The sequence below is a fragment of the Trachemys scripta genome, chromosome 14 (assembly GCF_013100865.1).
Source record: "Trachemys scripta elegans isolate TJP31775 chromosome 14, CAS_Tse_1.0, whole genome shotgun sequence".
NCBI lineage: Eukaryota > Metazoa > Chordata > Testudines > Emydidae > Trachemys > Trachemys scripta.
In genome coordinates, this window is record NC_048311.1 from 17,055,585 (window position 1) to 17,082,633 (window position 27,049).

General features: G+C 51.4%; 1 protein-coding gene across 3 annotated transcripts in view; it reads left to right on the plus strand.

Moving 5' to 3' along the window:
- The window catches only part of SEPTIN9 (septin 9), a 250,303-nt gene that overhangs the window by 133,724 nt on the left and 89,530 nt on the right, over nt 1-27,049 (plus strand). For all 3 annotated transcript variants that reach the window (XM_034789888.1, XM_034789890.1, XM_034789889.1), the window contains one exon: nt 3,720-4,379. In XM_034789888.1, coding sequence (XP_034645779.1) covers nt 3,720-4,379 — 660 coding nt within the window. The remainder of the gene's footprint in view (nt 1-3,719; nt 4,380-27,049) is intronic.

The window sequence follows — 27,049 nt, forward strand, 5'->3', positions numbered from 1 at the left end:
TCAGGCTGGAGGGAGGTTACTAGTGGAGTTCCTCAGGGATTGGTTTTGGGACCAATCTTATTTAATCTTTTTATTATTGACCTTGGCACAAAAAGCGGGAATGTGCTAATAAAGTTTGCGGATGACACAAAGCTGGGAGGTATTGCCAATACAGAGGAGGACTGGGATATCATACAGGAAGATCTGGATGACCTTGTAAACTGGAGTAATAGGATGAAATTTAATAGTGAAAAGTGCAAGGTCATGCATTTAGGGATTAATAACAAGAATTTTTGTTATAATATGGGGACGTATCAGTTGGAAGTAACAGAGGAGGAGAAGGACCTCGGAGTATTGGTTGATCACAGGATGACTATGAGCCGCCAATGTGATATGGCCATGAAAAAAGCTAATGCGGTCTTAAGAAGCATCAGGCGAGGTATTTCCAGTAGAGAGAGGGAGGTGTTAGTACCGTCATACAAAGCACTAGTGAGACCTCATCTGGAATACTGTGTGAGGTTCTGCTCTCCCATGTTTAAGAAGGATGAATTCAGACTGGAACAGGTACAGAGAAGGGCTACTAGGATGATCCGAGGAATGGAAAACCTGTCATATGAAAGGAGACTCAAAGAGCTTGGCTTGTTTAGCCTAACCGAAAGAAGGCTGAGGGGAGATATGATTGCTCTCTATAAATACATCAGAGGGATAAATACCAGGGAGGGAGAGGAATTATTTAAGCTCAGTACCAATGCAGACACAAGAACAAATGGATATAAACTGGCCATCAGGAAGTTTAGACTTGAAATTAGATGAAGGTTTCTAACCATCAGAGGAGTGAAGTTCTGGAACAGCCTCCTGAGGGGAGCAGTGGGGGCAAAAGACATATCTGGCTTCAAGATTAAGCTTGATAAGTTTATGGAGGGGATGGTATGATGGGATAGTCTAATTTTGGCAATTAATTGATCTTTCACTATTAGTGGTAAATATGCCCAATGGTCTGTGATGGAATGTTAGATGGGGTGGGATCTGAGTTACTACAGAGAATTCTGGCTGGTGAGTCTTGCCCTCATGCTCAGGGTTTAGCTGATCGCCATATTTGGGGTCGAGAAGGAATTTTCCTCCAGGGCAGATTGGCAGAGGCCCTGGGGGTTTTTCGCCTTCCTCTGTAGTGTGGGGCACAGGTCACATGCTGGAGGATTCTCTGCATCTTGAAATCTTTAAACCACGATTTGAGGACTTCAGTAGGTCACACATAGGTTAGGGGTTTGTTACAGGAGTGAGTAGGTGAGATTTTGTGGCCTGCGTTGTGCAGGAGGTCAGACGAGACGATCATAATGGTCCCTTCTGACCTTAAAGTCTATGATTCTATGCCTCACAGTCAAGACAAGCACCTCTGCTTCTGGGATATATGGGACCAAGCTGATGGGACAACTCCTGAGCAGCATATGTGTCGTCGTTTATGGGCCAGACTTAGACATGAGTATTGCAGCACCTGGTCCTTTGCCTAATTGTTGTTGAGATAAAGGAGTAAGTGCACCCTGATCTGGGGGGCAGGGCAGCAGGCACCATTCAATAGCCATCCTATTACAGAAAGGCAGATGGCCCCCTATTGGCTATGCCGCCACGGTAGGGCTGCTACTTCCAAGACTGGCCCTGTGTTTTCTAAGGAGGAGCTGGCAGGTAGCAGACCTAACTCATTGCCTGACTAGAAAGACACTGATCTGTCCTGGGGTTCTCTTGTCCTTTGTCCCTATCTCTGCAATTGCACAGTAGCAGGCTCCTAGGGGACCTAGCAAGAGCTAAGGCTGCTTTAGGCAGCTGCTCCTGGTCAGAGCATCCATCAGGTTTGGAAGGGCTCATGCAGCTGCATGCTGACTCTACCCTCTTTTGCTCTCAAATTTCAGTGGAGTCCCAACCCCAAGGAGCTCATGCACAGAGGAGAAGCAGGATTTGGTGCTGATGCCTTCTCCACACCTCCTTGGCCTGTCCCTGTCATTGCATGTGGCAGGTGGGGAGACACCAGGGCTTGTTTCTCTTCCGTGAATTCTGGTCCCCTGGCTAAGGGTGCTGTGTTGTTAAGTAAGTGGGTTTTAGGGCATTACTGTAGCACAGGGAGGCTGAGTAATCGAGAGTAGCTATGTTTTCTTCTTTCCCTTTCCCACTTTCCCTCCTGCTGTGCGTGTGCTGTTCACCTCTTGCTCCCTGTGCCTGACATACAGGGACCCACTGTATGGGGCCGTGAAGTTGATGCCTTCTCATCAGGTGCCTATTCCTTTAACAGGGGCTAACACCAGGGGTGGGCAGGGTCAGTCATGCCTGGCCAGTCTGACACAAACCAGGCTGGGATCTGACCCTGGACTATTGTGGGGTGGGATCATCAGGTTGGAGGAGTTTATAATAATGGTTAGTGGAAGAGAGATGGATTGATGTGGATGGACCCAGCCTGCCAGGATACTCTGTGCTTCCTTTGAATTCTGAAGTGCAGGTCCAGCGAACTCAGGTTTCTGGGGCCACGCAATACTTATTGGCTTTCCCCAGACAGATTCCTGGGTCGTGGATTTCAGAGTTGCCTTCTTAGTGGGAAAACTGCCTCCATGTGTTAAAGGGGCCAGAGGGAATGCTGTGGGCCCCTTGAGACTGGGACAGCAAGAACACCAGAAAACTTCACTTCCAATAACATGCAGCTTTGTAGCGTCTCTCAGACAGGCTGATTACTCAGCTCTGGTATGCGAATGACTGAAAGCAGTGGTGTAAAGACATTCTGCAGTCTATTGATTAAACCAAAGCACTCCATGCTAAGGTCACACTGAAGCCTAAGCCTGAGAACCAGAACTCACTGTTGGTGTGCAATGCTGGATGAATCACTTAGCAGCTCTGTGCCTCAGTTTCCCCATCAGTAAAATGAGGCTGATCATGGTTGGTTCTGTAATAGTGTCTAGAGGCCCCACCGGCACATCCCTGCCCCAAAGTGGCTGTGGTGAAGCTAAATTCCTTAACGTTTTAAAAGCGCATTGCGATCCTCGGGTAGAAGGCTATTGAGAAATACAAAGTATTGTTATAGAAGATTTATTCAGAGTCTGATCCCTTGTTATTAAAATATAACATAAGCGTCTCTCTCAGTGGTATGTTTATCGGGGATTTCCTGGTCTTCTACAGTTGTTTTGGACACTTTCATGAGGGTGGGTTTGGATTACTTTGCTCCAAGTGAACCACTCAACCCTCAGAAGTTGTATATGTACCTCTGCGCCCTTTGAGGTGGAATCGCAGTGGCTGGCTACTCAGAGTGTAACCAAGCTAAAGCCAGCCAGCAGGCCCCCATTAGGACCTGGTTCCAGTCTGCCTTGTACCTTGTGAAGTCATTTATACCTGTGCAAAGCAGGAGACAAAACATTACCCCTAGGGTGAGTGGAGAATACTAATAAGGTGGCAACCTGTACTAGAGGTGTAAAAGATACTCAAGTTGCAAGGCCTACATGTTGAGTGGTTAGATTTCTGGGAATAGGGATTCCTGGATTCTAGTCTTATTTCTGGCACTGACTCGCTGTGTTTCTTGGTAAGTTCCATAAGCTCTCTGTTTCTCAGTTCCCCCAGGTGTTCAGCGGGGGTACTGATCCTTACCCACTTCTTGAATGGGGCGGGGGGGAGGTCTTGAAAGTTCATGAACATTGGTAAAGTGTGCTGTGATCCTCTCATGAAGATGCTGTTGTTGTTAAATTCTGAATTCCGTTCATGTATTTCAGCTCTGAAGCGATCTTTCGAGGTCGAGGAGGTAGACCAGTCTCCAAACTCCTCCACACCGCAAAGACGGACCCCGAACCCTCTCCTCAGGTCCACCGTATCCAGCTCCACACAGAAATTCCAGGATCTCAGTGCCAGGAATTCAGAGACACCTGCCAGACATGCAGACTCTCCAGGCCAAAGGTCACCTAAGTCGTCTCTGAGGAGGGTGGAGCTCTCCGGACCCAAACTCCCTGAGCCTGTGTCACGAAGAACAGAAATCTCCATTGATATCTCATCCAAGCAAGTGGAAAACTCCACTCCAGGGTTATCAAGGTTCGGCCTCAAGAGAGCAGAGGGGCTGGGGCACAAACCCCCTGAGCCCACTCCAAGAAGGACTGAGATCACTATAGGCAAGCCTCAGGAGCCCGCTGTCCGGAGGATGGAAGCCCCCACCTCAAAGATCCCGGAGCTGCCCCAGCGGAGAGCCGACACAGCCAGTGCCCCTGTGCCGGACGTTGCCACCAAACGGGTAGAAATCCAGGTGGCAAAGTCTCCAGAGGTCCCAGTCCCACCTGTCAGGCAAGTGGAGAATTTGGAGCCTTCCTTGACCAGTCAACATCTCCAACCAGAATCAAAGCCGCAACCAGTAATGGCTGAAATCCCTCCAAAGAGTCCAGAGGGTAAGTAGAGCCCTGGGCACATGCTTGTGTAACATCCTGGCTAAAGTATATGTCTGCCTATGTCTCCCTCTAGTGGCTGTCCCACAAGGGGGGCAACAGCCTGCTACTTGTTCACAGCTAACTTTTGCTCCCTTCGCTCATGTGATGAGGTCTGGTGCTGAAGGTCCCGGGTTTTGTACCCGCTGGTGTCTGAATGAATGTAGTCACGGGTCTGTTATGCTTGGATTTATTGAGTCTTATGGAACTGCTGGGGGCACTGCAGAATTTTCATTAAGTGGCCCCATGAGACCACAAAGCTTGCTGCAAGTAGAATGAGAAAATATCCCCCTCCCCGCTTACCTCAGCTGTTTGCCAGGCTTGTAAAATGGGACACTGCTAACATTTTTTGACCCTAATCTTGGGCCCACCCGCCTTGAGAGTGTCTCCTTAAGAGAAGCAGCCATTGGGGTGATGTGGAAGTGCGGACATGGCGCCTGCATTGCTTGCTGTTTCGTTGCGGTGCTGATGCTTGTGGGACTCCAGTACTGTGTCAGCAATTATTGTCCTGCTGGGGCAGCCACCCAGCCTCTCTCTTAGCAGGAATCAGGAGCTCTTTCCCTCTGGCCCCTGTAACCAGATGCTGTAATTGTGTCATGGACTGGAGCCACTGTGAAATTGGAGCCCTGTTTTACATTAGCTCTATCTTGTTTTTGATTAATCCTGCATTAGGCATTGAAGCTGGCTCCCCTCCCGCAGCGGCGCCGGGGCCTTTATTCCCCCCCCTGTTTTAAAGAGATTTTGTTCTGTTCCAGCTCTTTGATTATTTTTCCATTCCCCAGTCCCCTCCTCTGCTAGGTGCAGGTTTGGCATTGGAGGCCATGACCTTCCCTCCTCACCCTGCTCTTCTCCACGCAAATGGATCCATTGTGGGGTGGAGTGTTACAGCTGAAACGGGCCCCTGGGCGGTCTTTGTATGGCCAGTGAGTTACGCAGCTCGCCCTTCTCTCGCCCCCCAACTCAGCTCAGTCCAGCCAGGAGTTAACCAGACTGCCTTACAAGGCAACGTCTGTCGGCCTGTCCAGCGCTATTGTTCAGTTGCTTTGTTAGCTCGGGACAGTGGTTGGAGACGACAGAAGAGCTGCCTTCTTCTTCGTGCCCTCCCCTTTCCGCCCCAGAGCCTGTTCCAAGCCTGTCACTCGCAGACCCTGCCGGGGTGTCCAGGCCTTCTGCGGCTTCTGCCATTACCTGTCAGGAATCTCCCTGCCGCCCCTGCTCTACACCTCAAGCTGGGCTGCTTCATTGTGGGAGCGACAGCTGCCAGCAGAGGCTGTTAGGGTGGTTTTGCTTGGGGGAGACCTGGCCTGTAGTAACACTTGGACAAGTAGAGAATGGGGTGGGGGGAATCACACACACACATTCTGCCATTGGCTGCTGGACCCGTTCATTGGCATTACGCCGGGGCTGCAGAGATGTGCCTTGGCCTGAGGACCTGGCCTCTCAGGGGTTAGTACCGCTCCAGTTGGCCTCCCATTCAAAAGCTTCCATGGAAACAGGAAAGCCATGTTATCTGATACCAAAGCTGTGCTGGGCCCCTCCCCAGGCTTGGGCCTAGCCCCAGGAGGGCCCTGTGTGAAGTCAACTGCACAGAGCCCCATCCAGCTCACTCCCCTTTCACTTCCATGTACCTTTGATGACTCTGCTTCCCTCTGACCCCCACCATTCCTGACCTGCTGTGAGACTCCATGATCTCTAGCGAGCCTTCCCTCCCCACCTGTCCTAGGGCATGAGGCCGGTGGTGCTGAAGGGCATCTTTTAGCAATTGGGTGCGAGCGCATGAGGAGTGGGTCTCTGCCATTGGACAGGCTGCAGCAGGGGCAGGAGCTCAGCTCCCACTGACCTTAGTGGGAGCTGCGGATACTCAGGGCTTCTGAAAATCAGGCTCAAAGCACGTCAAGTTGGGTGCCCAAAAGCTGAGGCGCCAAGAGAGGCCATGTTGTTGATGCAAGTGACGTGCCCAAGATCTGAGGGTGAGTCAGTGGCAGAGCCAGGCTTTGAACCCGCAAATGCTGACTCCCAGTCCCCTGCGCTAACCATGAGCCCACAGAGTTTACAATATGTGGAATGTGGAAATGGTGAAGTCCCCCTTATCCCAACTGTGTGTAACCTTTGTAAGCAGAGAGGAACAGCCCTGGTGGGACTGAGGGAGGGGAAGCCGCCTAGGACAGCTGCAGTTAACTCAGTAGACAAACTTTGATTGTCTGTGGCTGAGTGACATCTAAGAAACAGCAGAATAAGCCATAAATGCACTGCAGGCCAATCCACTTTGCCCCATCCCGCTCCGGGTTTAACATAACCTGAGTAACCCCAGAGAGACCATCCGCTCAGTGAGATGCTCAGTGGGTCTGATCCTGCCAGGCGTGGAGCTCCTTCAGCCCTCTCCGCTCCCACTGACGCTGAGCACAACACCACACAGGATCGGGCCCTTTGGTAGGGACTGGAGACAGCGTCTAAGCTGCAGAATCCCTGGACAGCTGCCTGGAAGTGGGGGTGTCTTTAACTCAAAGGGGGCTCCAGAATCCCAAGACAGCTGCTGAGGGTGAGGTTTACACAACAGCACAGCTGTCTGGGGTACGAGTTACAGAACAAGGCAGCCATGCTCGGTGGGATTAATACAAAGGGGGCTTTCAGGCCCAGGGAGGCCCCGAGTCCAATAAAAGAGCCGAGAAATTGAGTTGAAAAGCTTATCCTCCTGGTCCCTCTTTCCCAGCTCAGATTTACCACCTGAGAGCTAGTGCAACATCCCCGCTGCTCCCCTCAAGCCCCAGCACCTTTCCCCCTCCCTCACTGACATCTTAGCCGCTCTCCACTGTGAACTCTAAGCTGCCTATGCAATCACGGCTCCTTGGACCACTTTCCCAGCCAGACCCCATTGTGGGGCACTGCCTCCCTGTGTATGGCTGTGTAGGGCCCGCTCTGGAGGAGCGCTCTCTGCTGGGGCCTAGTGGGGCCGTCGGAGGTCTGGCGTTTTATGGGACTGCCCATTGTTTGTCCTACCTGGCAGCGGGGGAGCGTCCTACCCCCTCAGCCCTGTGGCGGGAGGGGCATTGATTGGCACCCTGCTTGCTGAGCGTGGGCAAAGCGAGCAGAGCTGATGTCTGAAGAAGCTGTGGACTTTGAGAGCCACGGGGGGTCCCTTCAGTGGTAGGAGAAAGAAAGAAAGCTTCTCGGAACCCCCTGAGAAGGTGTTACTACTTAATTCCCCCCAAACACACACACAGTCTTTGGGGGGGGGTAATGAGATGCTTCTCTTCCCTTTCCAAGATGGAAGGAGTGGCTGGGGTGGGGGCTGCTCTGCTCCCCACTCTTAAAAGCCCCCAGGGCACCACTGGTTGCCATGATACAAAGGCTAGGACTTCTCAGCTCAGCTGATGCTCTGTGTCCAAGCTAGTAGAGTGATAATGCAGGAAAGCCTGCTCTGATGAGGAGGTGAGGACTCACCACTCCAAGTGAGGCCCATGAGGTCTGATTTTTTTCATAGCTCCGAGTCGTAGTACAACTGGATCTGCTAGCAGGGTGGGGACTGTAATGGGGCGCCGTCCTGGAAGAGATGTGCCCAGGGCCTGTATGTGAGTGCAGAGAGGCAGGCCACGGCTGAGCCCCACAGAAAAGAAACTGGATAATCCCTTACCCAGTGGGGTCTTGGTAGGTGGCTTCTCTCATCTGTGTTGAAGGGGCCGTGGGACAGACCTGTCATCCAGACTGTCCTTCCCTGGGATTGAGTTTGGTGTGGGAGGAAATCACTTCAAAGCTGCACGTGGACCTGAGACAGAACGAAACAATCCAAGAGAAAGACAAGCTCTCCCCTTAAACAAATCCATCCCGTTGGGAGCTGGAAACGGGATGGATTTACACCAGGGGTGAATTTGGCCCTGTGACTAAAAGAACCTAGCTTTGATTTGGAGGGCGATGATAGCTTGGCGACTCAGCTGCTTCCTGCCCAAGGGAGCCAAGGGCTGCAAACACAGACTCGAGTTCTTGTCCGAGAGCCAGGACTAGGAACTGCCGTCCTCCCGAGTTGTCTCTGCACTGCAGAACAAAGTGTATTCCCCTTGGAGATGTGCGGCTGCCTGTAGGTGAAACTGCCAGGTCTCTAGGCTCGCTGCAGCTGTGCCCCTGCAGTGGAGCCTTGAAAACAGACCAGAAGCAATTAACCCCTTGTGCCTGCCTCTAGCTTGTTGAGATTTTATTTCCCTTAAGCTCCAGCTGTCAGTGACTCTTCCGGGTTCTCATGCTATTCCCCTCCCCCTCACCCCACGGCTGCTGTCACCACCACCTTTGCTGAAGGTCTTCAGGAAAGTGTGAGGCAGGAAGGATGCTGGTTGGAGAGAGCTGTCACATGGAGCTCAGCATCTCTGAAAGAAACCGCAGGGAAAGGAAGCCAAACAAATGGAGCAGCTAGCTGTGGTGAAACTGCCATTGTGAAGGGGGAGGGGGAGCGGTTAGTTTGTATTGAGATTGTGATGCAGCAGCGATTTCCACCTGCATAGCTTCAAAAGCCACATGGCAGTTTGCCAGGCACTGGAGGGCTGTGCCTAATTTGCATTTTAATTTACATGCATATTTAAATCCAAATATTATTGTGCACAACCTGATTATCTGTCTCTTGCTTTTATTCCTCCTCTACATTTATTTTCATTCGTTTAATGCTGCTTTGACAGCCCTGGAGACTGAAATCCCCAATAGCCGCTATCCCTAGGATAAGCAGCGGCCATGCCAACTTTTCCTCCCTTCCTCTCTTGTGCCCTGCCACCTGACCTGACGGGATCTTTTCTTGTGGAGGACGGCATAGTCAGTCCTCCAGGTCTGTTAATTCCTTGGCTTTTCCTCTGAGAGCGACAACTCTTGTGAGGGCGCCATCCACTGCATAGACAATTGTGACTGTCTATTCGGTGAATGTGACAGCAGCCAGGATCAGATGGTGGTAACCTTTGGTTCCTGCCACTTCCTACCCAGGATTTGAACTGATGACAGGCTACTTCCGGTCCGCTGGAAGCGTGGTCCAGTGGTTAAGTTGCTAGGCTGGGACCTGAGTTCAGATCCTGCTCTGCCATATGCTTTTTTTGTGACTTTGGGCGAGTCACTCAGGGTAAGTGTGCACTGCAATGAAATACCCGCGCCTGGCCCAGCTCAGCTTATTCATGCTGTCTAGGCTCAGGCTGTAAAATTGTGGTGTAGATGTTCGGGCTCATCTGCAACCCTCAGCTCAGACTCCAGAGCTCAGGCTCCAGCCCACGCCCAAATGTCTCTACTTCAGTTCTACAGCCCCGCCGGAGCCTGGCCTCTGGAGCCCGAGTCAGCTGACATGGGCCAGGTGCAGGACTTTAATTGCAGTGCAGACATATCTCGAGTCTCTCTCTGCATCAGCGCCCCCATCTGTAAAGTGGGGATAATAGCAGTTCTGTCCCTCGCAGGGGTGTTTTGGGGGATAAATGCATTACAGCCTGAAAGGGGCTCAGATGCAATGGTAATAGGCCCAGATAAGTACCTAATGTGGGCTGAGCAGTCCAATCCCCCGAGTTTCCTTGACAGATGAGCAGAATGTGCAGGTTGGTTCAGTTTGCCAGCAGTAACTGCCTACTGCTGCTAGGTTGTGTCCTCACTCTGCAGTTCTGGGCAGAGGATGGTTCCAAACTACACTATCTCTCATGAGGGGCTGAAGCAGGCCCTGGGAGGATGGAGGGGGAGGGGAAGTAACGTTATCAGCTAGACTGTTCCACCCTTGCAGTAGGTGACAGGAGGCAGCCTCGGATGTGGTATAGTCTATAGGCAACAGCGTCACTGTAAACAACGTGCAAACAGCTTCCTCAGGGTTACCGCAGGCCTAGCAAGCCTGCTGGGGAAAGCCTGGATGGAGAGCACAGCTGTGCACCAAAGGGTCACGTAGCAAACCTCTACTGTTGGGCCAGAGGTTCCCAAAGCTCACCAGCTCCAGGGCAGCTTTCCACATGTCCAAAGGATACATGCACCTTGCATAAAGGAGCCTCTTGAAACCAGCCTCTTTAATACAGGCAGGCCGTCCTTGCACACTGCAGTTCCCAGCACACTGTGCTCCATCCATCTGAGTGGCTGGCTGGGCTGCACCTCGAAGAATGTGTCCTTGGGGGGGTGCGCTGTAGAACTCTCTAGGCATGTGGACTGAACTTTCGGCATGCTGATGCCGGGCTGACACTGGGGCAGAGGTGTGGAAACTACAGCCCACAGGCCACATCAGGCCCGCGGGACTGTTCTGCCCGGCCCCTGAGCCCCTGGCCCCTCCCCTACTGTTCCCCCTCCCCCGCAGCCTCAGCTCACTCCACCGCCGGCGCAATGCTCTGGGTGGTGGGGCTGCGAGCTCCTGGAGTAGCGCAGCTGCAGAGCCTGGCCTGACCCGGTGCTTTGTACTGTGCGGTGCATGGCTGGCTCCAGCCGGGCGGCATGGCTGCCTGTCCTGGTGCAGGGGGGTCGGATAGGGGGCTGGGGCCAGGCCATACCTTGCTGTTTGGGGAGGCACAGTCTCCCCTAACCAGCCCTCCATATAATTTCTGAATCCCGATGAGGGCCTCGGGCCAAAAAGTTTGCATGCCCCTGGGTTAGGGAATGAGTCTGGCGATGCATCTCCCCCTCCTGTGGCCCTTATGGACCTTGCAACAGCTGTGGAATCGATGGGCAATATTGTCCTTGCTTCATCCACTCCTGTCTCTCCTGATCCACTCCAGAATATCTCCTGGGCTGGAAACTTCTGAGGAGGGAGGCTTTGTGCCTGGTGAGGGGGTGCTCTGCACTGGGAAGGGTGTTCACAGCTGCTTTGCTGCCCCTTTCCACCAGTTCAAGGCAGGCAGGACTCTGCCCCAGGTGTATTAGTGCCTGGTTGTGGATCCCTGCCCCAGTGGTGACCGAGCTGGAATTGGTCAGCTCTAGGATTTCTCTTCTCAGGTGTGTGCTTCATTACTGCCTTCCAAACAGCCTCTCGTCTGCTGCCTGTTGCCAGGCGGCACCTCGGCACCTGCCTTCCTCACCGCCTCCACAGTGCCCCTCTCCAAGCCTCGGGAGGCATGTGTGCTTCACAGCTGCTGCATATTGTGTCCCTTGATGTCCAGTTGCCAGGCTAAACCAGGAGGGGAGCACCTGACATTTTAGGGGACAGGTTTTATCCCCTCCCCCTGAGATTGTGCAGCTGTTGTCATTTGCCTGAAGCCCGGATAGTAGCTCCTTGGCCTCTGTTGGCTTGGCAGATGGTGCGAGGGGAATTGTGTTAGGTGCAGCACTGGAATTTCCTTCCATGTTGTCACTGGGACAGGGGAACCGGGAGGGAGGAGTAGAAGGGAGCCGTGTGCATATGAACCAGCATATCACATCCATAGACACCCCCAGGCCCTTCTCAATGGAGGGATTTTGAGGGCTTCCCTTTGGTTTGGATGGGTGCCAGCCTAATCCTTTAGGAAGAGACTCGTATAATTTGTAATGACTAATTCTGCAAGAGCCCTCTTGTCTGGGGAGATGAGCAGCATGTCTCAGCTGTTTCTGGTATTCATGGTTCCATCTAGTGCCTCTTGTCACTAATGTTACAATTTTGAGTGCTCTAAAGCAGGGGTGGGCAAACTTTTTGGCCCGAGGGCCACATTGGGGTTGTGAAACTGTATGGAGGGCCGGGTAGGGAAGGCTGTGCCTCCCCAAACAGCCTGGCCCCCACCTCCTATCCGCCCCCTCCCACTTCCTGCTCCCTGACTGCCCCCCTCAGAACTCCCAACCCATCCAACACCCCCTGCTCCTTGTCCCCTGACTGCCCCTCCTGGGACCCCCCCGCTTCTAACCATCCCCCGAGACCCCACCCCCATCCAACCCCCCCTGCTCCCTGTCCCCTGACTGCCCTGAACTGTATCTGCCCCCCACCAGACCGCCCTGGGACTCCCACATCTATCCACGCCCCCTATTCCCCATCCCCTGACCACCCCCTGCCAGAACCCCCAACCCATCCAACCCCCCCTGCTCCTTGTCCCCTGACTGCCCCCTCCCAGGACCCCCTGCCCCTAACTGCCCCCTGGGACCCCATCCCCTATCCAACCTCCCCTGCTCCCTGTCCCCTGACTGCCCTGATCCCTATCCACACCCCCGCCCCCTGGGACTCCCACGCCTATCCAACTGCTCCCTGCCCCCTTACCATACCGCTCAGAGCAGCAGGAGCTCGCACCCCCGCCGCCTGGCTGGAGCCAGCCACGTGCTGCCCGGCAGGAGCGGCAGGCCAGAGCGCGGGCGGCGCAGCAAGCTAAGGCTGTAGGGGAGGGGCCGGGGCTAGCCTCCCCGCTGGGAGCTCAAAGGCCGGGTAGGATGGTCCCGTGGGCCGGATGTGGCCCGCGGACCATAGTTTGCCCACCTCTGCTCTCAACTCTCACACACTCAGTCTACACACCTGAATACAGACACACAAATGTATCTAGACACACGTGTGCACAAATGCATACGTACACATCACAAATATATATTCAAACACATGCTCTGCACATGCACGTAATACATACACGGATGCATTAGGACCACAAAAATAGCTGGAGACGCTCCAGGGATAGATGACCTGGGCCCAGATGCCTCTACAGTTGAAGCCTTTCTATGTCCAGTAGATATCTGCTTTTTATATAATTGTTGGGAAAGGGTAGGTTCGCCTGCTGGCATCCCATGGCAAGCATTACACCAGGGCAGGGAGCAGCAGAGTTTTTCTGTGCTTACAATAGAGGTCTAGAACTTCTGGGTTCTCTCACCTTCTCTTCCCCTCATTTACTTTGTCACCTTGGGCAAGTTATCTCCTCTCTCTGGGCCTTGGGATTCCCCTCTGTGAAATGGGTGTAATTCTTTTGAGCTCCCTCTTAGGGGTAGTGCAGCTTAATTCATCTCTTTATATTGTATTGCTTTGCCGTCTTTGGTGAAAGGGGCTCTGTCACAGTGCCCAGTGGTCGTGGTAAAGGGTAAGGAATCCACACAGCTCTCTCAGAGCAGATCTGAGTCCTGGAGGCAATGGGTTTGATACAACACATGGATCGAGGTTCAAGAGGTTGTCCGTGTCACTCAGTTTGCAGCCCTCTTGTGACAAGTAGAAGATGGTCAGTCTCCAGGATGGTTGAATAGGCCAGCAATTTCCCTGGCAGTAAATTTTACTTTGAAAATTAAAAGGTAAATAACAGAATAGCCTGTCACCGGTAGAGAGAGAGAGAGAGTGTGTGTGTGTGTGTGTGTGCGCACATTGTGTCAACAGGTCATTCATGAGGAAAAGCATCCAAACCTCCAGCTTTTATTCTCCTCAGTGGACTCACTGAAGACGTGTTGGAGCGGCTGTCTGAAAGTCAGAACTCCTGGGTTCTCTTATAGACTCTGCTGCCAGCTTGCTGCATGAGGCAAGTCTCTTTTTGTCTCTGCCTCCGTTTACCCATTAAATGTGGGGGACGGACACTTAGCCACAGAATAGCTATAGGACAGGCAGGGGCAGAGCAATCATCTGCACTCCTCCCTCTACATCCTCTGCTCCAGGGACCTCTTCTGCAGGTGAAAGGATAGTTCAGTAGCGCAGTTTCCCATGTCCATTCAGTCATTGGCCTCTGCTGAAGACACCCAGAGAGAAAACTCATGAACACTCAATGTAGAAGATCATAGGTGCTCCTGGAACCTGGTAAATGTTTTCTTCATTAGCCAATTCTTTCTCATTCTGGCCCCGGCTCCTCCACGCTCGACCCCTGAGTTGTATTTGGAGGTGAGGCTCCGTTGCAATACCTGGTGCATCTGGAAATCTTCCTTGATCAGATATGAAAGTGATGTGAAGTGGCTTCTCCTCGAAAGCACATGCTGTGCCTTCAGTGCTGGCCCAGCCTCTTGGAAAGTCGTCCTAGCCGCACGCTGCCAGCAAAATGTGTCATATTTAGAAAGCCACCAGCTTGAGGTTGGCGCTGATGAAACTAATTTTCTCTCTTTGCTCTTTTGCCTGATTGTCCTTCCTGCCAGCTCTAACTGGCAGTGGAGCAAGGAGTTGAGCAAATCCCTGGTTCTGGAGAGGTTAGAAAGACCCTCTGTGTGTCATCACGAAAGGAAAGAGTTCATTTGCCGGTGTCACTGAGAGCCCCATCTCCACACTTGCCCACAAAGGAGAAGAGGGTCTATTTGACTGGGTCTGCTCAGGAAAGGTATGGGGGTCCTCAGGTTTGTAAAGGGCAGAAGGGTGTTATAACAGAAGCCATTGGGTCAGTGGCTACTGACCGCGGCCACGTGACGGGGGTATAACCTTTGTCTCATTCTGACCCATGGCATATGCCTGGGGCCAGGAAAAAAACATTAGTCTCATACCAATTCTCTCACACCTTCACTACCGTTATCTTGGGGCTAGTTTAGTCCCCTCAGTCTCCACCCGTGGGGTCTCTCAGTGCCTTCGTTCATATACTCTAGGCTGAGGACACAGCACAGTTTAATGTTGTCTCTCCACAGAGTCATTGTCCTGCCCTGGCCCAGTACTAGTACCTCATTCCCTTTGTCCCTCCATTTTCTGGCTGCTGTTCTCTCCAGAACTCTCCCCAGCAGGGATGGAGGAACCAAGGCAGATAAGACAAACTAGTAGCCAGGAACCTTCCCCCAAAACATGAACTCAGCCTTCCTCTGAAGCTGCTACTACTGGCCACTGTCAGGGACTAGATGGACTTCAGATCTGATCGGGTGTGATATTTGCTGTATTCCTATGAGCCTGCCCTGAGTCTTGGTTTGGCTTCCAAAGCTTTCCAATAACTTTTTAAAAAACTATTTTTTCTTGGAAGTAGCCTCTGCCCTTCCTGGCTCCCACTGGGGAAGCCGGAGAAGTGCTAGGAAATCTGATGTGAGGTGAGCGAGGTTCCCAGCCCCGTTTTGCTGTCCCAGGAGTTCAGGAATTCAGAGAAGGCATGGTGAAGTGTCTGAGCATTTGGGTGCTTCTCCAAACCGAACCCCAAACTCCAGTGCTGTTTGCCCACTGCTCTGTAACCTAGGCAGCCACTCAAAGCTGATAAAAATGGTTGCCCGGGGAGGCAAAATCTCTGACCCTCTCTGTGAGGAGGGACATCTTCAGAAAAGGGCCTTTTTGCCCTAGGAGGACTCTGAAGAGGACACTGCCATTGAGAAGAGGCCCCCATTGGTTTGGGGGAGGTGTGGGCGCCTGGGGCTCTCCTCATCGAGAGAGATTTGGGGATGGAAAGGTGGAATGTGCTGATCAAACACCACTGTGTCTATTTTATCAAGGCCCTCTTGGGATGTGGCTCTGTGGCCTAGTTGTAAAGGGGGGGGAGGGGAAGGGGAGTTAAAGAGATTTAAAAGACAATAAACAAAGCAACTCTACCCGAAATGAAAAGGCCAGGGTTGAGTAATCCTTTCCAAGTCCCTGAGCTGCACAGCAATTTAACAGAGATTAAAGCTGTGGGGAAGCATTTCCTTAAAACCAGCTGACACATTGGGGCTAGATTGGGTGCGTGCGCGCGCCTGCAGCCGGAGATACCCGAGAGAGACTGAGAGCAGGGAGGGAACTGGGGAATGAAAAACGCACCGAGTCCAAATCTGTGTGTATGTCGTAGGTGCCAAATATGAGATAATCTGGAAAAAAGGAAAATCTGCAGCGCCAGTTATTTGGAAAGAAAGAGAGAAAAGAGGAGAGCATGCAAGGGGGAGATGTGCCTGTTTCACTGCAGAGGTTGCACACAATCTGGAGAGCAACATGAATTTGACAACAGATGAAGCTCTCTGTTCATCCTCTATTCCCCCACCCCAGGGCAGGTACCACATAGGCAGCAGCAAAGCAAGCTTCCCCCTCCTCTGCCAGCATTCCTTGATCTTGCTCTGGAGTGGCAACGGGAAATGGGTCATTCAGTCTCCAGGTTCATTTAGACTTGAGACTGTCTGCTGAGAATGCCGGTGAAGGTGCCAGCTGTGATGGTAGTTTTTCTGATGTGGACGCCTGCCCTGCTGAGAACTGATTTGAGGCCTGCTGATCTCGGCTCACCTGGGCCATCAAGTGGTGAATAACTTTGGTTGCTGGCGACCTAGGGGTGGAAGGCTCTGAAGTCAATTACCAGGCCCCCAGGCCAACACGGGCAGGGATAAGGAGCTATATTTGGACACCAGAGATGGTCTAATATGATTGAGCCAAGATGCAGAGCATTAAATAGGAGTGTGATTGCAGGCCAGCGAGGCCTCATTACTGACTCAAGCTGTTATTAATATTGTTTGACATGGCAGATTCCCCCCTCCTTCAAACCAGTCCCTCCTTTCCAGTGTGACTCAGGGCCAAAGTTTGGATTTATTTCCTTGTTTTAGCAGATTCAGTGTCTCCTTTTCTCATTTCAGAGTCAGCCAAACTCAGATAAAAGAAGGAATTTGTTTGCCCCAGTGTAAGTCCCTGTGGGTCGGCAATGAAACGGGTGATCTCACCAGCAGACAGATCTATTGTACTGTGGAATAGTCTCCCAAAAGAAGTGGTGGGAGTCCTGTTGTTTGAGTTGTTTAAAACTGGACTGGATTGAGCTGGATCTAGGGACCATCCTGCAGTGGGCTGGATGACCTAAATGGCTCTCTCCCATTTCTAGTTTCTTTGCATCAGCATGATGTTTGCCTCCAGGAATTTCCAAAGAGGATGCTGGGATCAGTGTACTTGGGATTTTTAAAGACCCCAAGTGGTCAAGGCCTCTGTTTTCTCCATCAGGCTGGGGCACTGGCTCCTTGCAGACCTAGGATGTGTCTACACTGCACACTAAGCCTGGATTTGGGGCACCTGGGCTTGTGGACTTAGTGTTTCCAAGTCCACGCTTGAAGGTTCACACTGCATTGTAAACCTGGGTAAACAGTTGCTGGGCCCACGTCTCAAAGCTGTGCTAATGCATCCATCCTGTACTACGCAGACCTTCTGCCTTGGGTCTGCAGCTTGAGTTGTGTCCACACTGCAAAATTACACGGCTTGGACCTGAGTCCCAGTGGGACTCTGGCTCTGACCCACCTCCCCTAGCAGGTTCCTAGGGCTCTGACCCACCTCCCCTAGCAGGGTCCTAGGGCTCTGACCCATCTCCCCTAGCAGGGTCTTAGGGCCTCGGTCCTGAGTGCTCGCTGACCTGAGTCAGACTGATTGGTGTGTGGATAGAAGGGGGCTTGTGCTCAAAGCTAAGTCAGAGCGTGGGCTTAGGGTGCAGTGTAGAACTACCCTGCGAGGGACGAGTGCCCCCTCCTGAATTGCCAGCACACTTAGATGCCAGATCCTCCACAGCTTTGCACCTTGTGTCATCGTTTACACTTGTGCAAAGTGGACATAAAACACTACAGACGGTTCTCATTTCTACTATGCTCTGACAGGGTAACAGTGCCTCAGAGTAAAGGAGAATCAGTTCCTACCATAGGTGCAAATGATTACCCAACGTACAAGGCGGTGCAGATCCTATCTGCTAATTGGAGGTCTTCCATCCCCGCACCGTGGAAAATCCTACTTAGCTCTTGATAACGGACACAGTCACTCTACAAGATATGGTCCCCACCTCTCCACTCTTCTGGACGTTCCACGGGCTCATGCATTTGGACAAATAGTCTTGCAGGCTGATAAGAAAAATAGTCTGTTATCTTGGCAGAGATAAGACAAAAATTTCACTGGGGTCTCCTTCAGTATGGGTTGGCTATTAACTGGGACTTCAATGCCTTCTGCCAGTAGGGCACTTTGACTGTTGATAAAAGTAGGATAAGAATTGACTTTTCCAGATTGAACAGTTATCTTTTAAACTATTTATAGATCCTTCCTCCTGCCTAAGCTTGATGCTGCTGTTGGCCACTGCTTGACAGGACAGGATAGGTCGGGTAACCTGCCAGCGCAATAAACCATATAAGCCGAGGCAAAGGAGTGAATTAAGATTATGCAGAGATAGCTTTGTTTTGAGAACATCAAACTTCATTGTGATCAAACAAGATAATTTGACAATTGGCCAATTGTGTTCTTCACTACTCCCTCCAACAAACACACACTTCATTTCCTAGAGTCCAAGATGTTGCAATGAAGCTGGACTGAACATGGCTATAAATGGAAGAAGCAGCTCTTCTTGGATTGGAGCCTGTGCTAAGACTTTCTTAGGCTCAGTTTTTGTTCCATCTGCCATAGAGTTTAAAGACGGAAATTGGGGAAGGGGGCTGCTTTCCTTTAGGTCAATTTAAATAGTACATTCATTTCCGGGGTCCGAGCAGCAGTTATCTGCGTTTCTCCAGGGTCGCATGCAAAACTGGTTCTCTTCATTGGATTTCATTCTTTCGTGGGGTGTGGATAGATCTAGACAAAGCTGAGAGCCAAAACTCTGCCAGAGCGGCTGGCTCAGTACTATGGACCAAAGTACCATGCAAGCCACTGCAACTAATGAATTATACACATATGAAAAAGGAAAATACATAACATGCCTTATACGGCTCTTACAGCTATCAAGAAGTATGACAGGATGTTCTCACTGGGTTGGTTCTTCCTTGGCTTTGCTTTGCCTATGGTTCCTTCAATAGGGGAAAAAAGGCCCATCAGTCTTGTTGCATAGCAAAGGCAACACTTGGCAACTGGAATAAAAACTGGTTGAAGCAAAGAGGGATTTTTCAGGGGTTGATGCATTGGTGGGTTGGGGGTTACATTGCGTTAGTGTTCTAGCTTGTCACCCCTTCAGAGGCTTATGTTAAAACTCTTAGGTCCCAAGTGAAAATGAATCTGTTGATCTCATCATAATCCCCAGGTGTACAAATGGCGAAACACCATTGTATGGTTTTCAGTCTGCTCAGGAGAGGCCTGGGTTTGTATTGGCGGGGATGTATTTCAGCTCAGAACTGAGGTGCGCTTGCAGAACTGTTTGCAGGACTGGACCAGCACGGCCGATCCTGTGCTTCTGATCTGAAGTGCAATGAAAGGTGTGTGTGTGTAGGGTTTAGGACAGAAAGTGCTGGGGGATTTTCAGGCCAAGGCCAAGAATCTGTGGGGAGAGCTTTTCATAGACTGACTATGCCTGGCTTTTCGGGGAGGGGGGCAATTAATCTCCCGACTTCATGAATGCTAAAACTTCACATTCAGATTAAGGACCTGTTCTAAAGTAGTACTAAGCAACTTTCCCAGGCTCAGGCCCTAGAACTAAAGAAAGCGGGGCTGCTGGTAGGTGTTGCCTTTGTAAGTTATATACCTGCAACATGTTACAAGCACACATTGTACATGCAAAGGCTGCCTGTGTCATGCATGTGACATGTCTGCTCTTTGGCTGACAAGGGCTGAAGGCACCCAACCCTCATGCCTTTTCAGTGAGAATTGAATGGCAATTAGAAAATTCCTGCTTTTGTTTTCCTCTGAGAATGACAGCAGAAGAGGCCTGGACTGTGAGTATTTTCTGATGCATTCCACTCTCTTTATATGTTGTCTATTATTTCCGGAGCAACGCCAAGGGGAGTAGAGGTGATTAACAGACATTCCAGCATTGCAGAGCTGTGTAAACTACCAGCCCCTTGTAATGTTCGGCACAGTGATATTTTGAGCACCTCTTTGTGACTCTGGCCTCATTATGTCATGCAGTGCTGTGATCAAGTCATGTTTAACAGTCATCTACTTATACAAGGGAATAATGTTTCTTTGATGTTTATCTGCAGCTCTTGAATTTTATGGTGGCAACATATTCCCTCCTCCCCCGCAAACAGATCAAACACAATTCACTCACTCAGGAAACAGTCTGGCCTTGAAAAGGCAGAGAAAGATGAGATGGGAATCCGAAAGGGAGGGGTGTAGGGAAAGGGGGACATTGGAAACAAATTGACATGCTTTCCAAGGGTGATTGAATCACAGCTAAAGTGTTAGGCAGTGCTCCTCAGACAAATACGGTAGATCTGGATAGATACCACATATTCGTTGGGATCTAGAGTTTAGTCTCTGTGCTTGGGCCCCTGGCCATGTTTGCTTTCCGTGGACGTTTTTGCTGGCTGAGAGTGATTTGATGCACTCAGGTATTCACAATGAAAAAGGTCTCTGTGACATGGGATGGGACAGCACTTTATTAACACAGTAGGGAGGCAGGGTTCCCCAAATCCTTCGCCAGAGCCCTGTGGCAGAGGCATTAAGAAAAGCTGGATGAGGATCAGAAGCTGAACCCTTCACAGCTAGGAGCACGCGGGCACGCACAGTTTCTGCACAGGGGAGCTTTCTGTCTGTCGCTCTCCTCTATGAAGCTGGAGTCAATGGGAGTTTTCACTAGTGACTGTTATGGAAATGGGGTCAGGTATTCTGAACATGAAACACAGCATGGCCTGGAGGAATAAACAGAAGGTTGGGAGAGCGGAGGTCCCAAGTTCTGGTGGTGACTCTTACCATTAAACTGTATAGCGTAGCCTGGGGCAAGTCACGTCACCAATGTTCCAGTTTCCCCACTCTGTAAGACAGGGCATCATGAGACTTTCTGTAGCTATCTGATGGGGGTGTGAAGAGGGTTAATTAGATAGAGCTGAATTTTGCCACCCTTGATTAGGACCTCATGCCTCGAATAGTCCCACTGGGTTCATTGTGATTGCTCATGGAGTATGACACTACTCACCATGAGTTAGGGTTTGGGTGACCGAAGCCGGCCCTGATGTCTGCACAGCTCCTTGGAGCATTATTATTCCATGAGAGCTGCTGGCAGTTGTCTGTAGGGAAGGGGAAGATGCCAGCCAATGTCTGTATCTATGCAAAACAAGCTCTTTCCAGCTTGCTCTGACATTCTGCCCTTGTGTCCACTTTCTCAGGGATCTAGGAAACAGCTGGCAACTCACGGCCAACTTCAGAGAGCCCTTGGGTTTAGAATGACATCTATTTTCTGGGTTGTTTTTGTCATTTTCCTTGGTGTTCGATTGCTAGTGTTGTTTTGGGATACGAGCCCACCCAACAGGCTCTGCAAACAGAATCCTTCTAAGGTCTTGTCTACACTGGCACTTTACAGCGCTGCAACTTTCTCACTCAGGGGTGTGAAAAAACACCCCCTCTGAGTGCAGCAAGTTTCAGTTCTGTAAAGCACCAGTGTAGACAGTGCACCAGCGCTGGGAGCTGCGCCCCTTGGGGAGGTGTTTTTGGTTTTCTTAGAGTGTTGGGAGAGCTCTCTCCCAGTGCTCTGCCATGACTACACAAGCCACATTAAAGCGCGGTCACTGCAGCACTTTAACATTACCAGTGTAGACTAGCCCTAAGAGGAAAGCAAATAAGGAAGGTGCCAATATGCAGTGTGTGGATGCGGGCTGGTTGGCAGCGGTTGCAGATTAATGCAGTAGCTAGGAGAAGACCTGGATTGGGATGGTAGGGGGTTCTGCAGATCAGGGTTGGGTGCATCAGCAGAGCTCTGTGTGGGCACACCTGGAATAGCATGGCGTGCTGTGGGTCATAAGAACAGCCGTACTCGGTCAGACCCATGGTCCATCTTTTATGACAGTGGCCAATGCCAGATGCTTCAGAGGGAATGAACAAAACAGGGCAATTTCGAGCGATGCATCCCCTGTCGCCAGTCCCAGCTTCTGACAGGTGGAGTTTTAAGAACACCCGGATCATGGGATTGCTTCCTTGACCAATTTGGATAATGGCCCTTGATAGACCTATCCTCCAGGATTGAGCTGCATTCATCCAGTTGTGTGGTGGAAGAATTACATTGTGCCTGACTGAACTGTGCTGGCTTCTTATGGAAGGGACACTGATTGCTGCTTCTTTATAGCTCTGTTTTTCAAACGTTGATTAAACCGTAGAGCATTCTTCTTGTTCCCATCCTGCACTTTGCTGTGATACTATTGTGTCTCTGGGGCAGTTTCTGGATTGCTTGTGGAGCAGCAGGAGTTCTGGTGTAGAGCACAAAACCGGGTTGACCTTTTATTCCATTTCCTCCCCAACCTAGCTCACAGATCCAGGAAATGCTGAAAGTATCATTAATTAACTGTCCAAACGTTCACTGCTGACCCTCACTCTCACCATAGATAGTGGGCAAATCGTGTACACACGCAGTATTCCTAGGTGAAATCTTGACTTTGTTGAAGGCAAAATTCCCCTTGACTTCAGTGAGACCAAGATTTCACGCAGTGTTGCCAACCCTCAGGATAGTTGATGCTTTTCTTAAAGCCCCAGCTCTTGGAGGCATGTGGTTAGGTGAAAATCTCAGCTTTCGTTTAAAAAAAGAAGAAGCTAATCCTCATGGGTGCAGAGAAAAGCTTGAGAACATGATGTTGAGTGCACCCCAAAGGCTCCAAAACCAGAAGACAAAAAGGACTTTAAAAAAAAAAAAAAAAAACCTCTCATGATTTTTAAGCCAATCTCATGATTTTGGGGGCCTGCCCCGTGATTTTTCGATCCTTGGGAGCTGGTACTCTTGGCCAGATTGGGCTCTCACAGGAAGCGTGGAACACTCCCTGCGATTCCTGTCCAGCGCGCTCCCTCCTCCACCTTTCCCAGTAAGAGAAAGGAGGGTGAAGGCTTCCTTGGAGTTGTCAGGATTTGCCTGGGAAAGGGAGGAGATCAGAGCTGCTTTTCGCATAAAACACAACGTGTTTAGACAAACTCTGGCTGAACTCGTTTCCTCTCGCGGCCCAGCACGCTGATAAAGTGGGGCTTGGGGGAAATTACCTCACACGCTGCTTGGGCCTTCCCTAGGAGTCACCCCGTCATCGAGATCCAACGCCCACCCTCCCTTCTGCTGCCCTGAGGGGGAAGGCAGGGTGCAGGAAGGCACTTGGCACAGGGCTCATTAGCAGGCCGGAGCCTGCCACCAGTGACAGTTACTGTTCTAATTTATAGTCCTGAAATGGAGAGGGTGCTGCGATATAAAGTGCATTAGTGCCATTAGCCGGGTAGTTAATGTAAATACCAGCCTCCTCAGAGGTCACTGTAGGATCAGTTGTAGCTAGTCAGCTACAGCTCGGCCTTGTTTACGTTTCACTCTGTTTTATGTATGTGGTGAATTTCCTCAGGAATGTGTGAGCCACTCAGCACATTCGAACTAGCAACTCCTACCATGCTCTGTTATGGAGTTCCATTGTGCCGCTCTGTAGCTCAGCCGGAAACCTATGCAGAGCGATGGCCGGCTCCCTGCCCTGAGGAGCTTCCAGTCTAAAGGCACATGCGTGATATGAGAGAGCAACTGCAGAATGGGGTATGGCCGTTGGAGCTGGAATGTAGTAAGGCCAAATCCTGCTCCCGTTGAAGTCAGTGGGAGTTTTGCTGGTGGGTTCACTGAGACTGGGATTGCAGCCGTAGTCGTGGTTTTCCTTGCAGTTATCGTCTCTGTCTCCTGGGGAAATAACAACCCCCACCGCCATCTACTTCGTAGGGCAGTAGGCTGGGTTAAATGTCTGAGAAGGGTTTGGAAGATGTAAGTGCCCAGGACGAGAGCTGTGCACTGCTTTGCTCCCCAGCACCTGGGGATCTTTGCTCCCCAGCACTGGGGGCCGGAGTGCTCTGTTTTGGTCTGAGCTCCTTGTAAGCAGGGACTCAGCAGAACTAGGGCTTTTTACATGGGCACCGGGGTATTGTTTTGCTTTGCTGGAACAAGACCATGCATTCGTCCCCCTCACCCAGACAGTCAGAGGTGTGGCAGACTAGTCACACGGAAGCACAAAAGGAGGCAGGGATTGCTGGGAGAGGGTGATTTACTGACAGTACTTGTGAGTGTAATTGGGCTTGTGAGACTACAGGGCTGAGCCCTGCCCCACTGGGTCACTGTAATCTTCATGGGCCTTGCACCAGAGCTCAGGTGTGAGTTCTCTTTTGCTTGAGATTTTTCTGTTTATTGTTCATTTGGGAGTGAACCTAGTGCTGGTGAAAACAAACAACTGATGGCACTGGTGAGGGTCTGGCAGAGTGTGGTCGGGTGCGAGCTGAGGTCTGCCCCCATTGCTCTGCCAATGCACCTCAAACCCTTTATTCCCCCCCACCGCTCTGCCAGTGCACCTCAATCCCTGTATTCTCCCCACTGCTCTGCCAGTGCACCTCAAACCCTGTATTCCCCTCACTGCTCTGCCAATGCACCTCAATCCTGACCAGCAGTGCCCCTGCTGTTCCAGTCCTGTATTCCACCCCCAGCTCTGCCAATATGAATCCATTCGTGATTCATGTCACTTGTCACCCAACTGGGATTTGGAGCCAGAGGTGAGAAGTCGGCTCTTCTTCATTAAAATTTGTGTTTGAATAGAAAGAGATGGGGAAGGAAGGGAGCAGTGCAAGAGGACCACAGGGAGAGAGAAAGTAAGTGCTTGTGTATTCCTTCTCCTCTTGCTCTTCTGGCCTTTTCCACAAGACTGTAGATCGATGGGCTGTGCCCTGCAGAGAACATGCTTCAGCAGCCAAAGGGAGCTGCAGGCTTTGAGCCCTTCATCAAGGACCAGGAGCGTCTGTAGCGTGGCCCATTGTAGCAGCTCATCTGTCCAAGCCTAGTGGAGTGATCTGTGCATACCTAATGCCTAGTGCTCCTACTTCTCAGCATTGGGGCAGCTCTGGTGGGAAGGACGAGACCTTTCAGCTGAGGACTATATATCAGCCCAGCGCTCGTTACCTTGCACTCAAAAGCATCCCGGTGAAAAGCATGCCAAGAACGCTGGCATTTTGCTGGCTGCCAGCTAGCTGAATGCCTAGGAGGGTGAGCTCTGAATGCAGCAAGTGTCTGCAGGCCCCAGAAGGTTAATCTGGGTTACTCAATAGGCAGCATTGACCTCAGGAAAAAAAGTTCTCAGAGCTGCCTGCGGATTCTCACTGCAGTGTCCAGGCAGCAACATGCACAGCCCCTGGGACTGCACATTCTGTAAGGAACTAAACTGTAGGACTGCAAGAGCATGAGGCAGGCCTGCCCCACCCCCGGGCAAGATAAAGAGACAGGCAGGCAGATCTGATAGATCCATGGCTGAGCTATCCACTGTCCCAGGGCACCGTTCACCAGGCCAGCTCTTAAAGCAAAAGAGCACACGAGGGCCATATTCTGCCTTCACTCACATCCGCGCAAATCTGGAGTAACTCTGCTGGCTTCAACAGAGACACGCTGGCTTGGCACTGGGGCAGATTCTGTCCTTAAGGTCCAAAATACATGGAGAGCAAAAATGAGGCTCGGTCACTTCCCCTTGGTTTATCTCTGCTACTTAACACAGGTCTCTGCCAGCCTTTCACATGCAATCCTCCTATTTGTTCCTATCTTTATGGACCCCAGTGGTATCAAAACTCTGGTGGGCAGATCTGGGTGATCTCCAGGCCCCCAAGGGGAAGCCAGATCAGATCTGGGCTGGTTTTGTGAGCCGCATGGCCCCAAGCCTCTGGAACAGGGGTGGGGCTGAACCGGGAGTTTTTTCTTTCTCCAGTCCCATTGCTGGAAGGCTGCAGCCTGTGGGTGTGTGAGTCAGAGTAGGTCTTCGGGATCTGAAGCAGTGGTGTGAGTGTTGTTTGTGGCTAGGGTGACCAGATCACACAGGTGAAATATCAGGGTGGGGAGCAGGGAGGGGGCGGAGCAAAAAAAAAAAAAGGCTGCCAGAGCTCCACGCCACGCCCTGCCCCCCCAGTTTGCCTCCGCTCTGTCTCCACCTCCCCCCTCCCTCCAGGGCTTGCGCCGCCATACAGCTGATCAGCGCAAGTCTGGGGGGGAGGGGGGAGGAGGAAGAATGCGGCGTGCTTGGGGAAGAGGCGGGGCCAGGGCGGGGATTTGGGGAGGGATCCAATGGGGGAAGGAGGGGGCGGAGTTGGGGCGTGGGGGGCACAAGCCCCATCCGGGCTCCGCTCCGCCTGTGAGCGGAGGCAAAATATAGGGACAATTAGCGTCCCGACAGAAAGTAGGTCGGGACGCCAGACAAATAAGCAAATATCGGGACAGTCCCAATAAAATTGGGACATCTGGTCCCCCTATTTGTGGCTAAGGCCAGCCCTGTTTCACAAAGGGGAGAAGCTATTATCTGAAGCATCCGCATAGAGCCTTCCGTCTGCTCAGAGGAGAGCGAAGAGCATCTCTGAGCTTGTCTCAACCACTAGACTGGTTTGTGGGACAAGGTCTGTGAGGGTCCCTAGACAGATCAGTGAGAACCAAAGTGAGTCGTCTCCTGACCCTGCTGCAATGAACAGCACAAGGAGTCGAGGCAACCTCGTAATCACTGGCTGTCTATACAGAATGGGTGTATTGCTAGGAGCAACTGCTGGGGGACGCCTGGCTGAGCGCCAGCACAGCTCCCTGGAGAGGAGAGGGCTCTAGCCAGTGTTCTCTAGGTCTCTGGTTTTCCTTTTGATCTCCAAACATATAGTGCTCATTTAGCTTTTCAACAGTCGCCCCATGACGGCTGTGTTCTCTCTAGGTGAGTTTCTGCCCAGTGGAGCTGTGGACTGGCTGGGTTTAAGACGCTGGATTCATCCTGCCCAACAGAAGCGTCCCTTCCCGTGTAAGTCACCAGGCTGGCTCCCATGCTTTGCATAAATAGTGTTGTACTTCGGGGTCAAATGTCTATTAAGTGGTGGTCAGTGGAACACAGGAAATGGCTTAAGTTTCCAGCTCCCAAAATAGCGGGAGTGTGAAAGCTTAGAAATAGAAGAGCATTAGATGTCAGACTTCCTGCGTAGCAAAGAAAAGTCAGTTCTGCGACCCCAGGGCGAAATGCAGGATTGATGGAAAAGCCTTACCCACCCTGCAGCCCGTGCATGGTTGTTCCTT